This window comes from Hakea prostrata, chromosome 1, assembly GCF_041222555.1.
Source record: "Hakea prostrata isolate BN-2017 chromosome 1, UWA_Hpros_2, whole genome shotgun sequence".
NCBI lineage: Eukaryota > Viridiplantae > Streptophyta > Magnoliopsida > Proteales > Proteaceae > Hakea > Hakea prostrata.
This window is the reverse complement of record NC_142600.1, coordinates 34,443,236-34,458,942: the sequence shown is the minus strand read 5'-3', so window position 1 is coordinate 34,458,942 and position 15,707 is coordinate 34,443,236. Positions and strand designations below refer to the sequence as shown.

The 15,707-nt window shown below is 39.6% G+C and overlaps 1 protein-coding gene and 3 non-coding genes across 4 annotated transcripts; all 4 read right to left on the bottom strand.

The window, feature by feature from the left end:
• Positions 1-810: 810 nt before the first annotated feature.
• On the bottom strand, positions 811-895 carry TRNAM-CAU (transfer RNA methionine (anticodon CAU)). The gene is given in 2 exon segments: positions 811-846; positions 858-895. It is a non-coding gene; the product is annotated as a tRNA-Met (tRNA).
• Positions 896-7,837: 6,942 nt separating this feature from the next.
• TRNAM-CAU (transfer RNA methionine (anticodon CAU)) lies at positions 7,838-7,923 on the bottom strand. Its single transcript is given in 2 exon segments — positions 7,838-7,873; positions 7,886-7,923. It is a non-coding gene; the product is annotated as a tRNA-Met (tRNA).
• Positions 7,924-12,372: 4,449 nt separating this feature from the next.
• On the bottom strand, positions 12,373-13,980 carry LOC149028817 (putative aspartic proteinase GIP2). The gene has a single exon (XM_089149240.1). It carries the CDS (start codon positions 13,943-13,945, stop codon positions 12,623-12,625), a length of 1,323 nt encoding a protein of 440 aa, XP_089005366.1. The 5' UTR covers positions 13,946-13,980; the 3' UTR covers positions 12,373-12,622.
• A 1,395-nt stretch (positions 13,981-15,375) lies between these two features.
• LOC149028816 (small nucleolar RNA R71) lies at positions 15,376-15,482 on the bottom strand. The gene has a single exon (XR_016171398.1). It is a non-coding gene; the product is annotated as a small nucleolar RNA R71 (small nucleolar RNA).
• Between the last annotated feature and the right edge of the window lie 225 nt (positions 15,483-15,707).

The window sequence follows — 15,707 nt, the reverse complement described above, 5'->3', positions numbered from 1 at the left end:
TAGTGTTGGTTACCTATCCAATGTACCGGATCCGATTGAGATTAAGAATGATGTGTTCTCACTGGGCTCTCACAAAGCATCGGGGATGGATGGGTTTAATGCCTTCTTTTATCAGAATTTTTGGAACTTAATATGTGAGGATGTTTTCAGGTTTGTGAATTCTTTCTTTTTGAATGTGTGACGAGAATTAGACGCCATTAGCAAAGAAGCTTCAAGAAAATCGTCAAAAGAACCCTCTTTCAGAGACAAGAAAAACTCTCGCAGAGAAAGAAAAGGAAAATCTCCAAAGAAATTAGGGAAAGAAAGCCAAAATGAAGAAAAAGCCCCAAATTAATGGACCGAATGGGCTCAATGATATCATGTAAGGAATCTCTAGACTAATACATCAGAAGGTTATATCTTATTATTTATAGACATCGAACTGTAGCAGATTATCCTCAGACTGATGTCCACCTATCAGTATAGATGTACCAAGACAGACCTTGTTACCTGAACCATAGATTTAGCCCCATATATCTTCCATGAAACGCTCTTGCTCCAAAACCTTTTTTTTATTATTTTTTTGCTCTTGGGGTAAAGAAGCCATGAAGTTGGTAAGTTCCAGATCTGCACAACGTGCCTCAATATTAAAAAAAAATAACTCTTTTTTTGGCTAACAATCTTTAAAAAAGTTTAAATCTGTAACGAATTCTGATTCGAACCAAGAGTGTTGGAGTTAAAACAAGTCAAACCGTTCTACCAAAACAAAAAAAAACAAGTCAAACCTGGAATACTCTTTCAACAGTGCATTCAAACAGTCAAAATGGAGATTGGGGTGAGAGAGGCTCGAACTCTCGACCTCAGGATTACTCTTCAGCTATGAGACCTACGCGCTAGCCAACTGCGCCACCACCCCACGTTGAGGTTGATTTTCTCAACCAACCTTATCTACCGAGCAGAGATTCCTTCTCGACCCAAATATTTTCATCTCCGTCATTGATTGGCTATATCATGTTCACCGGACGTTTCGAATTTGGATACACGCGAGACAATAAAGGGGACCTGTGCTACTTCGCGGGACAAAGGAGAGGGTTTAAGTATTTGTGAAGGTTACTCTTAGCCGCTGCCAAGGCGTGGAGAAAGTGATTGGAGTTTGTCAGATAGCCGTGCCACCACCCCTAGGGTTGGAAGTTAACCGATGGGAATGATCCTCAACGACCTGATGGGATTCCGAGCAGAACCCATTAAAACTGTTAATCACAGATCTTGTTCAAGTACGGTGGTATCCATTCTTCTCAGATGTTCAAGTACGGTGGTATCTTTGTTCGCAGGCTACTGATCTCTGCATCCTTTCCGACCAGAGAGCCTTCAGCCTCTTCCAAGTTAGTTTGCAGAGTGAATTTTTCGAGCACTAATGCTTCGTTAGTACCCTTCACCCATGCCAGCTCACTCAGCAGCTCGGCTTCTCGAGCAACCAAGGAGTTGTTACTCGATTTCAAAGCTAACAACTCCTCTTTCAACTTCTCATTACGTTGCTCGGATTCCTGAAGAGAAAAGTAATCTTGCCGAGCAGAGCCAATACTTTGACCCAAGGATTGGATCAAAGCACAAGCCATCCTGTACATCAGAAAAAAAAAAGGGCAAGATTACATATGAAGTAAAGAAAATAACATTCAGAATGAGAAAAATGTAAACATACCTCACAGTAATGTATGTGCTTGTAGACGACCAAAGGTATGAAGATATTCAAGGTCAGACGGTAAAATAGCCCCATTAGCCACACGTTAGCAACGTGGGACATGGAGGGAGGATCGCCCCTAAAAACTGACGAGTTTCCATCCAACGACCAGTTCGGTCGAAGAACGTTGGTAGAGCCTGAGGTCCTAACCTCATCAGGATTGACCCGACCTGAAATATCCTCACCTAAGGAAGGGTGAGGATCAAAATCCGAACTGTTCTTGCTGGCCACCTTTTTTGTTGGTCGGGGAGGAAGATCGGTGGGATTCCCTTTCTGAACTCGGGAAGACGATGTATCCTTGACAGCAGCAGCTTTATCCTTAGAGGGAGAAGACCGAGCAGCTCATGCCTTATCCGACTTGGTCGGATGCTTAGCCTCTACTGCCAACATAGTAGCTGCAGCGTCTTCAAAATCTTCCTCACCGAGCATCACTACATCATTTTTCTGAGTAAGATGACTTGTAATAAAAAATTAAAAAATAAATAAATAAAATAAAATAAAACAAGGATGAGCAAGAAAAAGTACACATCTTACCAGTGAGAAACCCCAATAGTGGAGGATGTTCGGATATTCCAGACAATATCCATTAACAGCAAATAAGTTCTGATCTGTGGTAGGGATCATCCGAATACGATCCCGGGCTTCCTATTCGGAACGCGAAAGAGGAGGGATGGTATTTGTGTCACGACCCCAGTTTTCACAGGCTTGGTGGGCCCACATCATGTACATTCCACTAGGGCACGTGACAGCTCCTCTTCATTAACACCTCTTTATAATCAATAAAACAAAATGCTAGACAAAACATTTTTCCGGGAAAAGAACATATAACTGCACAGTCCAGTTATACAAACATCAAACGTAACGAAAGGAATATGAGATTACATCTTCAACTTTAAAGGCATTGACAGGTGGCAACACCTTGCCTTTATTATGAATCTGTGTACCTGTCAACATTTACAATAATGAGCTTTGCGGCCCAGTAAGCAATAAAGACAACCATGTAAGTAAATCAGGCAGTTCATTATGCATCAATTATCACATCAAAATTATATAACATCATACATTCCAATTTTCCTTTCGTTTTCCTTTTCCATTATCCTTTTTCCTTTTCTTTTCCTTTTCCTTTTTCATTTTCTTTTCTTTTTCATTTTTCCTTTTTCATTAAACTATACCTAAGCGCTACCTGTAGAGAGAGCACCATCAGTCTAAACCACACAAGTGGCATCAGTCTCAACCACACAAGTGGCATTAGTCTACACCACACAAGTGGCATCGGTCTCAACCACACAAGTGGCATCGGTCTCAACCACACAAGTGGCATCAGTCTCAACCACATAAGTGGCATCAGTCTCTTGGCTCAAGGCCAGGTGTTCTCTATAGGAGGCCATCATCAGTTTAGTATATCTTTCTACTTTTCAGTCTCGCTTCATGCCCTCCCATTTGGGTACATAAGTACCAGGACTTACAGAAGCCATTACATTTTATTCCTTTCTTTATTTCTTTTATTTCCTTCTTTTCTTTTCACTTTTCAGTCTTGCTTCATGCCCTCCCATTTGGGTACATAAGTACCAGGACTTACAGAAGCCGCTTCATGCCCTCCCATTTGGGTACATAAGTACCAGGTCTTACAGAAGCCTTTAACATTTTATTCTTTTACTCTTTCTTATATTCACTTTCAAAATTGCCTTACCATGCTCTGCCTATTTCCATGTACATTTTTCAATCCACTCATCATTCTGTCTCATCTGAACACAATTCATGCAATTCAATTTAAATATGAGAGAATGACAAGTCTATATCTGATAAGCATAATCATCATTTCAAATTCATAATTAACAGTTCAAGAATACTATTAGCAGTCCAAGTCAAGTAATTCAGTCAAATCATTAAGTTGTCATCCAATCCAGGCATTTTGTTCAATACACAAACACACATATATCATGTACTTTCCATATATTGCATCAATGAATAAATAGAATAGACTTTATGTTATCATGTGCATGTTATATGTCTATTAAAAGGAATCACTCACTTAACATTTACAGGTTGGTCAATATTACTTACCTGATTATGTTCCATGCGTGTGGGTCTTGGCCCAGGTTCCGTTAAAATCCACTCTCCCTGCATCTTGATCAATCAACGGCTATTATGAAACGCCTGAGCCAACAGGAAACTTCTTCTTCTTCTTTTTTTTCTTTTTTTTTTATATTATTTTCTCTCTCCTCTTTTTTCTCTCCTCCCTACGGTTTTCCACTTTTCCTCTCTCTCCTCTCTCTCCTCTCTCGTCTTTTCTTCTCTCTCCAATTCTTCTCCTTTCCTCTCATTTCTCTCTCCTCCCTACGGTCTTCTCCTCTCACTCCACTTTCTCCACTCCTTCTCTCTCCTCTCCTCTCCACTGTTTTCTTCTTTCTCTTCTCCTCCCCACTCCTTTCTCCTCTAAGAAAACCTTTAATGGCTTCCTTCACTTTCTCTTCTCTCTCTCTACTTCTTCTCCACTCTTTCTCTCTCTCCTCTTCACTTCTCCCCCACTCGTCTCTCGTTTCTTCTACTCTTCTTCTCTTGCTTCTCCACTACGCATTCCCCATTTAACTCTCTCAAGTCGGTCCTCTTAAGTCGGTCCTCTTGAGTCGGTTAATTATATAATATATATAATATATATGTATATATTGTACATATAGTATATATATGATTAAATGAGTAATGGGTTTTATTATGGGCTTGTGGGCCCGCTGTAATATCTTATGCAGTGCTCACTTTGAGGTGCTAATATTAGTACTTCGGGTTCCAAAAAATCATGCTGATCATTTCTTCATTTTCAGTTCAGTCTAATTCTACTGTTGTGGGACCCACAAGCAATTTCTGAACTTGACCGAAAATGACACATTCACCCACAATAATAAAATAATAATAGAAAAAGATGCGAGGCATTACAATTTGAGTCCTCCCTAGGTGTCTTCAGCCACAAGATCGGAAAAACTAGGAGGAGAGGAAGGACGAACAAAGAAATATCTAGACCTCCAACCCTTAGTGTTGGTAGGGAGAGTACCCTTCCCCACAAAACTCCCCTCCCAACCGGACTGAAAGGCAGTACGCTTGGAAAGTTAAAACCAACGACTTTGTTCTTGTTTTTTATATAAGAAAAACTGAAGAAACATATCCAAGGTCGGCATCACACCGACCTCATCTTGTTTACAGAATCCCCAAAAACAGATGATATTACGCCAGCTATTGGGTGCTAGCATCCCCGGACACATCCCAAAACGATTAAGAAAATTAACAAAGATAGGGTGTACGGGAAGTCTAAAGCCACTGACGAAGGCATCTTCGTACACAACGAACTCACCAGGAGAAGATCGGTGAGCCCGATCATGGAAGATGGAACCCTCATTACAAAGCTATCAGGAATGCTGTACCGAGCTCGGATTTCCTTCAAATCATCTTCTGTTAGCTCGGATGGATAAAAACTGGGACCCGAAGTACTAGGGTCGAAATCTATGTGCTCAGAAGTCCTAGTACGACTTCTCTCAAGGTCTAAAGCTGAAGGAGAAAGTTTTTGCAGCCAACGTATCCTATTCGTACTAAACCGACTACGAATACTTAGCGAAATTAATTCAGCATCACTAAGTAGGTTTGGACAAGTACCAGGAGACAAGGACAGATTAACAACAGTATCACTTTCAGTGTCACTGTATCCAAAAGAGGAAGCCCCACTGTCCCCAGAGCGAGCAGTAGAGCTTCCAGAAGAAGGTTGACTAGAAGAGGCCCTAGAAGGCTTAGAGGCTTTCCTCTTCACACCCATTACTAAACGAAGTGAAACAAGCCAGAACAGAAAAAAGAAAAAATGCAAAAAGAATTCAGAACACCGTACAAACACAACAATAGAAGACATCAACGAATTTAGAAGAGACAGAGGAACTTACTCGTGAAAGGAATAGCTGAACAAGCACCAGAAAATGGTCTGAAATGAACCTTGGAAGCTCTGCAACCCTTTTCGTCTTCACAGAGGAAAAAACAGAGAAGCAGAAGCATAAATGAAAGAAAGAGGAAGAAGGAGGGTTTATATACCCCCCCCCCTCCAAATATTCTAATCTAAGGAATTAGAAAGGAGGACTGCAGAAGTGAAGTAACTTGTCCTAATCTAACGGCTCTAAACAAGCTCATCCATCTAATGAGTCACAGAGATGGAAACCGTACGACTTCTATAAGATCCCAATCTGAAGGTTGGGATTAAGAGAGAAAAAACGGTTGAATTTCCAGCATTTTTCAAAAGTTAAATGTCATCATCAGGGGTCATAAATACCTGACCACGTGCCAATAAAGTTACCTCCTCAGAAAACGTGCTCCATAGTTCCCAGTTTTTACGGCACAAATATCCTGCCAGATGACGTCAGCAATAAAACTTCCAAAACCAGGTTGTGAGTGTACCCAAGTAACACTGGTCGGAAATGTTAACATGTTCGGTCACCAAATCTCTAAAGCCCGAACAAAAACAAAGCTCGAACTTCAAGAGACTGGGGGCTTATGATAAGGAAAGAATAAATAAACTTAAACCAGTCCAGTTTAAGCCCAGTCCGACCAGATCGGAATCAAACCAATTCGGTTTGAGCCTAGTCCGACCAGCTTAGATCACGTTAGACTGACCAAGTCAAGGTCGGTCGAATAAGTACAAAGGTTGAATAACAAGGTAAATATGAATAAGATTCTAGCCAAAGAAACAGTATTTAGTCACGACTCAACTACTCATGTTTGAGTAGGACTCAATGACTAAGAGTCAGATCACAACCTAGCTAAGGTTTGAGTCCCACTCAAACTCATACATAGAAAATCTATAAAAAGGTAAGGGAGCACAGGAGAAAGGTAGGCTGAATAGAACTATCACTATTCGTATTATTATTGTTCATTACTTTCTTGTCTTCCTTAGTCGGATTCCTAACTAGATCGTCGGAGGTGAAAACTTGACCTCCACGGTCGAGCTCATCCTTGCAGGTTCAACCGGCTGAAGGGACGAACAGGATTGTGCAGCAACACCAGGTAACCTCTATATAAACCCACCTCCTACATGGAGAAAGGTACAAGAATTTCATCTGAGTACTTATTCATTACGTTCTTGAGAACTCTCTTAAGAACTCTTATTGTTGCCTAGGCTGACTTGGGCGTCGGAGGCGGTTCCCCGGCCAAAACTTGGCCGGACCATTCTTGTGTTCTTTGTGAGTGTAGGCATCCCAGTTATTCCAACTTAGCTGAAGAGCTCTTAAGGCGGTCATCTCAGTATCCGGCTCTTGAAGAAGTTCTAGACACAACACCTTCTTTTATCAGAATTTCTGTAACTTAATATGTGAGGATGTTTTCAGGTTTGTGAATTCTTTCTTTTTGAATGTGTGAGGAGAATCAGACGCCATTAGCAAAGAAGCTTCAAGAAAATCGTCAAAAGAACCCTCTTTTAGAGACAAGAAAAACTCTCGCAGAGAAAGAAAAGGAAAATCTCCAAAGAAATTAGGGAAAGAAAGCCAAAATGAAGAAAAAGCCCCAAATTAATGGACCGAACGGGCTCGATGATATCATGTAAGGAATTTTTAGACTAATACATCCGAAGGTTATATCTTATTATTTATAGACATCATAGATTATAAATACAACCAATAAAAGAGCGCCACATGGCTTACGAGAGAGCCTTAGGAATTTCCCTTAACAGAAGCCAAACTTTGAGGTGGCGAGATCGAACTGTAGTAGATTATCCTCAAACTGATGTCCACCTATCAGTATAGATATACATGGATTGGAGCCTTGGTCCAAGAACCAAGACAGACCTTGTTACCTGAACCATAGATTTTGCCCCATATATCTTCCATGAAACGCTCTTGCTCCAAAACCTTTTTTTTATTATTTTTTTGCTCTTGGGGTAAAGAAGCCATGAAGTTAGTAAGTTCCAGATCTACACAACATGCCTCAATATTAAAAAAACTCTTTTTGGCTAACAATCTTTAAAAAAGTTTAAATCTTAAGGAGTTCTGATTCGAACCAAGAGTGTAGGAGTTAAAACAAGTCAAACGTTTCTACCAAAACAAAAAAACAAGTCAAACCTGGAATACTCTTTCAACAGTGCACAGTCAAAATGGATATTGGGGTGAGAGAGGCTCGAACTCTCGACCTCAGGATTACTCTTCAAGCTATGAGACCTACGCGCTAGCCAACTGCGCCACCACCCCACGTTGAGGTTGGTTTTCTCAACCAACGTTATCTACCAAGCAGAGATTCCTTCTCGACCCAAATATTTTCATCTCCGTCATTGATTGGCTATATCATATTAACCGGACGTTTCGAATTCGGATACGCGCGAGACAATAAAGGGGACCTGTGCTACTTCGCGGGACAAAGGTGAGGGTTTAAGTATTTGTGAAGGATTACTCTTAGCCGCCGCCGAGGCATGGAGAAAGTGATTGGAGTCTGTCAGACAGCCGTGCCACCACCCCCAGGGTTGGAAGTTAACCGATGGGAATGATCCTCAACGGCCTGATGGGATTCCGAGCAGAACCCGTTAAAACTGTTAATCACAGATCCTTTTCAAGTACGGTGGTATCCATTCTTCTCAGATGTGCATTTAAAAATGGTCTTCTTCCCATTGTTTTCCTCGGCGTGGGATTAAAGTTTTCAACAAATCTAAACCTTGAAACCAAAGAAGTAAAAAAAAGTAAAAGTGAAAAGATGGCAGCAGAGTATAAAAGTTGTGGGACTGGGAACTCCATTATTCTAATGGTTAGTGCTTGCTAAAAACTGTTAAGAGAATACCGGTTCAGAAAACAGAAAAATAGTGGGTTATGAACCCACCATGCTAGCCATTGTATAGGATATCACCTAGATCATCACCTTCTCGCTATTTTATATCGTGAAACTTCTGTTTTATTTCCAGAGAGAAGTATGGATCTTCTCTTTTATCCTGTAACTTCTCTTTTATCTCCTCCACTGAGAAGTATGGATCTTCTCTTTTATATCCTGTAACTTCTCTTTTGGTACGAATGCTTTTTTTTTTTCCGCTGGACTTGTTTTTGCATGAAATGCCGTCTTGCTCTATAACTGTAGAATTAGGCCAATGTTGTCGTCCATGATAAGCTCTCGCTCTGTAAACCTTTGTTTTTTTTGTTGGGGCCTGGGGAGTGTTAAAGAAGTCATGGAGGTTGTTGATTCCAGATCCACCACAACCTCAATACTAAAAGAATTCTTTTCTTGGCTAACAATCTTTACAAGTATTTGAATCATCCCTTATGCCATTCTGATCCTCATCTAGTTAGCTCGAACTTCTTAGAATCAAGAGTGAAGGGGTTATTACTCAACCTTGTAAAATTCTTTCTACAAGTGACTGTTCCAAGTCATAATGATCAGCGCTAAAAAAGATAATGGGGAGAGAGAGGCTCAAGCTGTCAACCTCACGATCACTTATCAGCTATGAGACCTGTTGTAGGAGCAAATTTCTATCACTCCTTTATATTTTGATTGCATTTACTTCTAACTCAAACTCTCACATCTATTTTCTCAAAAATCAAACTCTTACCTCTCTTTCATTCCTGATGCTTTTAAATACTCAAGCTACTCTTCTATTTTTTTTTAACCCAGTTGGTTTTTCTCTTTTGAATTGAGTTAATTCACATTACTTGATTTAAACTTATTCCTTTAATCACCAAACTATCAAGTATCTTCTAAAACATGAAATCAACCTTTTCGGCTAATTTCTTTTCCAATCTCCTCAAAGATGGCTAGAAATTTTACTGTTCAATTAAAAGTATGACTTCTTTCTCAATCATTTTACTACTCTTTTTTATTTTTCTCTCAGACATGCTCCAATATGTTGTTTCTTCAACATCAAAGGACATCTTAGAACCCATCGATCGAAAATAAAGAAAAATAACAGCATTTCATTGGAGTCTAGCGAAAAAGGTGCTTGAGAAGCAAGATCATAAAGTATTTTTTTGGGGGGAAATATACACAAGATCATCATAGCGATGACAGAGAAGAAAGACGCATTAGCATTTTCGTTGCAAGAAGCAACAGACATATGATGGGTGTCGAATCCACCAAAGATAATCCTTATCTCAACTGAATTTGTATTAGTAGTGAGTAGGGTCAAATCCACAAAGATTGGTGAAGATTTATTCTTTGATAAAAATTGGGGAGTTTTGAATCAACAAATTAAATAAAAATAAATGAATGCAGTAGTTAACAAGAAAAATAATAAAAACTTTCGATCAAGATTCAACTTCAGAATTAAGTCTCTCAATTGATCATTGACTTAAAAAATAAAAACTTTAATTTCGGGTAGATTGGTTATGGTCATTGAGGATTAGTCCTCTAACAACCAATCTTTCCCTACTTTATTGATAACCTTCGGATCTGTCCTTTGAGTTATTCCCTAATTAATAAACATAATCTTCGGATCTGTCCTTTGAGTTATGTCTATTAATCGCATTAAAAATTGAAAGACCCAATCCCTAGTCAATAAACCCGAAAAAGCCTTGTTTATTTAAACTAGGATATACATTCTCATAACAAACTCTCCAGGACATTGATTACCCATTCGAGCATGCTATTTGTCACTTATATAAGAATTGACTGAGTATTGTATTAATCATAAAACAACAGGCCTCTTGTCTAAGGATTAATACAATAACATAATAAATATAGAAAATGCATAAATACCTGAGAATTAAAGAAAACTGATAATCCAAAGTCTCACAATTGGTGAAAATCAGACTTCCATTAATCTTGATCGAAAGTTAGAATTAGCTAGACATGGAAAAGAAAAACAAAGAAATGAAAATAGAAAACATTATGCCGTTCTTCCTCAGAACTGTGGCTTCCTCTTGTTGTAACTTGTGTGTGTTCTTCAATCTCTGAAAATGCGTTCCTTCTTATAGAGGATTCCTGCCAATTCTGCATTCTTTCCAAATCTGTTATTTCCATCGTTCGCTTTGGCAATGCAATTCTTCCCAATTCAGTTGTTTCCTTTCTTCATCTTTGCCAATGCAATGGTTTCCAATTTAGTCACTTTCCAATTCAGCTTCTTCCTTAGATGCCTGATCGCAAGAGAGAACGAAATATCTGCTTGCTGAATTAAGACTTTTTACGAAAATCCTTCTGATTTGGGCAAGATCAAACCTCTAGCTTTTGACATAATCAAATCTTCCATCTTAATTTGGGTGTGATTCTTTGATTTGATTTAAAAATGTGCCAATATGGTTCTAACCATTCTTTTTATAGATTTGATATCCGAATGCTATAATCTGTCCATATCCAAATAAAACAACCAATTAGTCTCATTAAAATATAAAAGATTTGATATAATATTAATGCAATTAAATGACCTATCAACATAGCTTCTTCCGCACAAAGGCTTGTTCTTTAGTTGGCTTCATAATCATTTTCTTCTTTCTGTTTTTCTGGGTAATCGAAGGGAAGGTCAATTTTTTTTTTGGTACAAAGGGCCGGGGGATGGGGATACTAATATGCCTCAGCGAGAGTCGAACCCACGACCTCTTCACTAAGAGGTGTTGGTTTCAACTACTAGAACAACTCTGCGTCCAACAACTTAACATATTCAGTCCAACAATTTTACACGGTTGTTACAAATTACTTTTGATTTTATTTTTTTAATTAAAATATTGGTTTCAGTGGTTGATGGAATACACCCTAGTTTGGTGGTTCAAGTAATAAGTTTGAACCAAATAATGTGAACTGACTCAATTTAAAAGAGAGGAACCAGCTGGGTTAGAAAAATAGAGGGGTAACTTGAGTATTTAAAAAAATCAAGGGAGAAGGAGAAGTGAGAGTTTGGTTTTTTTGGCAGAATTACATGTAAAAGTTTGAAGAGGTTAATTTTAATAATAGAGTCTAAGCATAGGAGAGTGATAAAAATTTGCTCATATTTTAATCTCTATTATGCATTGTCTATCTAAGGTTTTGCATAAAGTAGGGTACTTCATGTGAATGCATTTGAGCCATTTTCGTTGAAGCATAGTTTGACTAATTAGGTAGAATACTGTTAAAACGAAAGCCAAGAAATGGACCATGAACAAAAATGTAAACGAAACAAAGCAACACCGAAGTTGAATGTGGTTCACCCGTAAACGTAATGTGTTATGTTTGTAGGAGACGAAAAACTTCAACTCTATAAGAAGAAGATTATGGGGGAAGTATCTCAATCAATTGTGATAACGACATTACAAAACTCCCACCCAAAAACCCAATGCAAGAACCCTCAAATCTCATAATGCTCCATAAGATAACATAAGTTACAGATGTATAGAGTTTCAATCATGTAAAAGGGTCAACCTAGACCCTCTGTTTCCATCACTTATCTCACTAAATTGGTCATTCAGATTACTCCACCACCAAAATATGTCAACACAGATCCATCTTCAAAGTTAGGTACAAGAATTTGAATAATCCTTGACAAATACTTTGCATCCAATTACGTGAATGTTTCACTGGACTTGGTTTTGCATGGATAAAGTATTAAGATATTATGAATGCTTTGAAGAAAAAAAACATGTGTTTTGGGCTTTAAAAACACATTGAAGCCACTGGAACGAAAGCCCTTGGCATCTATCAAATAAAATGATTATTAGAGTTTTGCTTTTGGTATTCAATATTCGGAATCAATATATAAATTTCAGGTCTATAATGGATGCATTCTAAACATAGGATAAGAAAATGCTCATGATAACATTTTTGAATGACAGAATTTTATTGGCAAAATCACAGCACTATATCAAATTGATTACATATATATAAGAAAAGCCCATAGGTGATCACGACCGTTTATTCATTTTTGTTTAAAATTAACCATGGATGGATATTTAATCCATTTTCTCAACGTAAACAACATTTTATTGGGTTGAACAAATTAGTAGCAGGTTAAGCAGTGGAAGTGAAGTTGAAGTTGGAGCAAGTGGTTCGATAGCCAAGTAGAGAACCACTGAACCCAAGCTTGGAGGTTGCGAGATCGAACTGTAACAGTTTATCCTCAAGTTGATGTCCTCCTATCACTATAGATGTCCTTGGATTGGAGCCTCCGTCAAGGAACCCAAGACAAATCACATCGTTACTCACCTGAACCATGGAGTTAGCCCCATAAATGCTCCATGAAAGGCTCTCGCTCTCCATCACCAGCTCGATCGTTGGCACCGAAGCTCCTAGTCGGGTACCATAGACGTTCTTGGTGCTGAAGCACACACCAAAAGGTGACACAGCCCCTACCCTGGTAATGTTCCTAGACGCGGCTGCCTTGATGAATGCTTTGGTTACGGCCTTGTATATGGATGACTCCATCACGGTGTAGGGGTTGACGGTACTGATCTTGGTGCCACCGTAGCCGGTGCTGCTGTGGATGGACAGCAAGGATGTATTCAACGACACTGCTTTGTCGTCGACTTTGATGGACTTGACTCCAATGAAATACTCAGCTGAAGCCTCACCTGATGTGTAAGCCGCTGCAGTGCTGACGGGGTTGATGAATAGCTTCGTGTAGACAAGATTGGTGGAGACATCGATGCCTGGTAGGAATTTGTAAGGCCCATCACCGAAGAACAAGACACCATTATATGAGGGAGAAGTAGAAGTCGAGAGACAGATTGCGAATTTCTTGTGGAAGCTAAAAGCAGAGGAGAACTGAGAGGGCAATGAGATTCGGGTGCGACCCAGTCCGGCCATTCCCTTGGTGCCACCAGCGAGACCTTCAAGAATGAAGGTAGGAGCGCAGGCAAAGAGGAAGTGAGACACGGTGACGGTTCGACCAGGGTTAGATCCATCGGTGGATTGGACCGATACCACGTCAGCACCGAGGTCTCCGGTGGTGGCGGTGTGAGTAACGGTGTTGTCTACGATGACACCGCATGTGTTGTTGTTGCAGCCGGGCTTAGGAGTGGAGTAGCATTCGCTGCAAGCGGTGGATTTAGCGAGGGAGCACTGGGCAGAGCGGCAACGGGCAGGGCGGTAGGTGGATGAGGTGTAGCCTTGTTCGCAATCAACCCACAGTGACTGACCTCCCAGATCAAGGACCACATTGACGGACACCAGTGGAGTTCTCTGCTTGATGGTGGTAACGTACTGAAGTGTAGAAGCATCTTTGGAGATCGGAAGCACCAGTGCCTTGGGGCGGAAGCTCTGTTCTGCGTGGGAGAGAGAAGCCAAGAGCAGCAGCAGAGTAGATAAGAGCGGGAATCGAAGAGAGAAAGACATGATTGGTTTACTGGTGACCACTTACAGAGTCGAAGTAAATGGTTTGTGGTTTGAGGAAGTTGTGCCACAGCTGCTGCCATTTATAGTTTTATGGTTCTCTGCATTGGAGAGGCGGCGCTTCGGAGAAGATAACGTCAACGATGGCAACTGCATGCTCAGCTGCCAGCTTTACTGAAAAAAAGTAAAGCAAAGAAAAGATTACGTCCAGGAACTCAACTGACAGGCGACAGCTAGCTGTGGCGGAGGTAGAGGACGAAAAGATTGACTTTGACCACGCCGTCTCTTTTTTTATTTTTGAAAAACGTGTCTCTCCTAATACCCGATAGCTGGCTGATGCTCTTTTTTATTGACAGCTAGGGATGTTAATGGTACGATTTGGAATAGTTTTAGGCTCAAATATATTCAGCCCGTTAAAAAAATAATGGTTTCGAGCCGATTTCGGGCCAGTGCGGTTTGAGTTTAGGCTAACTAACGGTTTGAGCTAACTGTCTATACTCAGATTGATTAACGATTTAGACTAACAATTTATTGTATGCAAGAAAAAGAAATAGTTGAATATCCTACAACAAGAGTCAAAATTCTATGGAAAGTAAAATTGTTATTAATCAATTCCCATTCAATAATGAAAAGTCATTCTACATTGTAAAAATTACACCCACTTTATAGAAATGAAGAACTCAAATAGTAAGTAGTAATATAGAAACTACAGGTTCATTCCTCAGGTTCTACTAGATAGTCCTAAAACAAATCTTTAAACTAAAAACCTTTTTAAATTCCAACTTGTGTTATAATTGATTGTCTTGAAATTGGGTTCTTGTTTTGTGAGAATGTTGATTTTTTTCCCCCTTCTATGAAATCCGTTGCTTTTACCCATGTACTTTTACCCTTGTATGAATCCGCTGCCTAATCAAGAGTTGATACCCGTTGACTTTGAAATCTAAATGACATTTCGAGCTAGAATAAAGGAGCAGCGAGGTTTAACAACAGTTCAAACAATGGTGAAGCAAGTGAGAAATGGGGTGAATAATAATGAGAATAATATGGCAGTTGAGGGTGATGATAGAGATAGGACTATTAGAGCATATGTTGTCCCAATGTTGCATGAGTTGAATCCAAGTATGGTAAGGCCAGAAATCCAAGTATTACATTTTGAACTTAAGCCTGTGATGTTCCAAATGCTTCTAACTATATGACAGTTTAGTGGGATGCCAACAGAAGATCCTCATCTCCATCTTAGACTCTTCATGGAAGTAAGTGATTCTTTCAAGATACCTGGAGCAATTGAAGAAGCCTTAAGACTGAAACTATTCCCTTACTCGTTGCGGGATAGGGCAAGAGCATGGTTGAACTCTTTACCTCCACAGTCTGTAGCCACATGGAATGATTTAGTGGAGAAGTTCTTGAAGTACTTCCCTCCAACAAAGAATGCCAAGCTCAGAAATGATATCATTGGTTTTCAACAATTGGATGGTGAATCTTTACATGAGGCATGGAAAAGATTTAAGGAGCTCTTGCATAAATGTCCTCACCATGGAATTCCTCATTGGATTCAAATGGAGATTTTTTACAATGGTTTAAATGGACAAACTTGGTCCATAGTGGATGCATCAGCAAATGGGGCTATATTGGCAAAGTGTTACAATGAAGCTTATGAGATTTTGGAGAGAATGACCAACAACAACTACCAATGGACAGCTGAGAGAGGTGCTGCAAATAAGAGAGTGGCAAGGATTTATGAGTTGGATGCAGTGAGAGCTTTAAC

Bases quoted from the DNA above. Each gene is read 5' to 3' on its own strand.
- LOC149028817 (XM_089149240.1), bottom strand. From the start codon at position 13,945: ATGTCTTTCTCTCTTCGATTCCCGCTCTTATCTACTCTGCTGCTGCTC.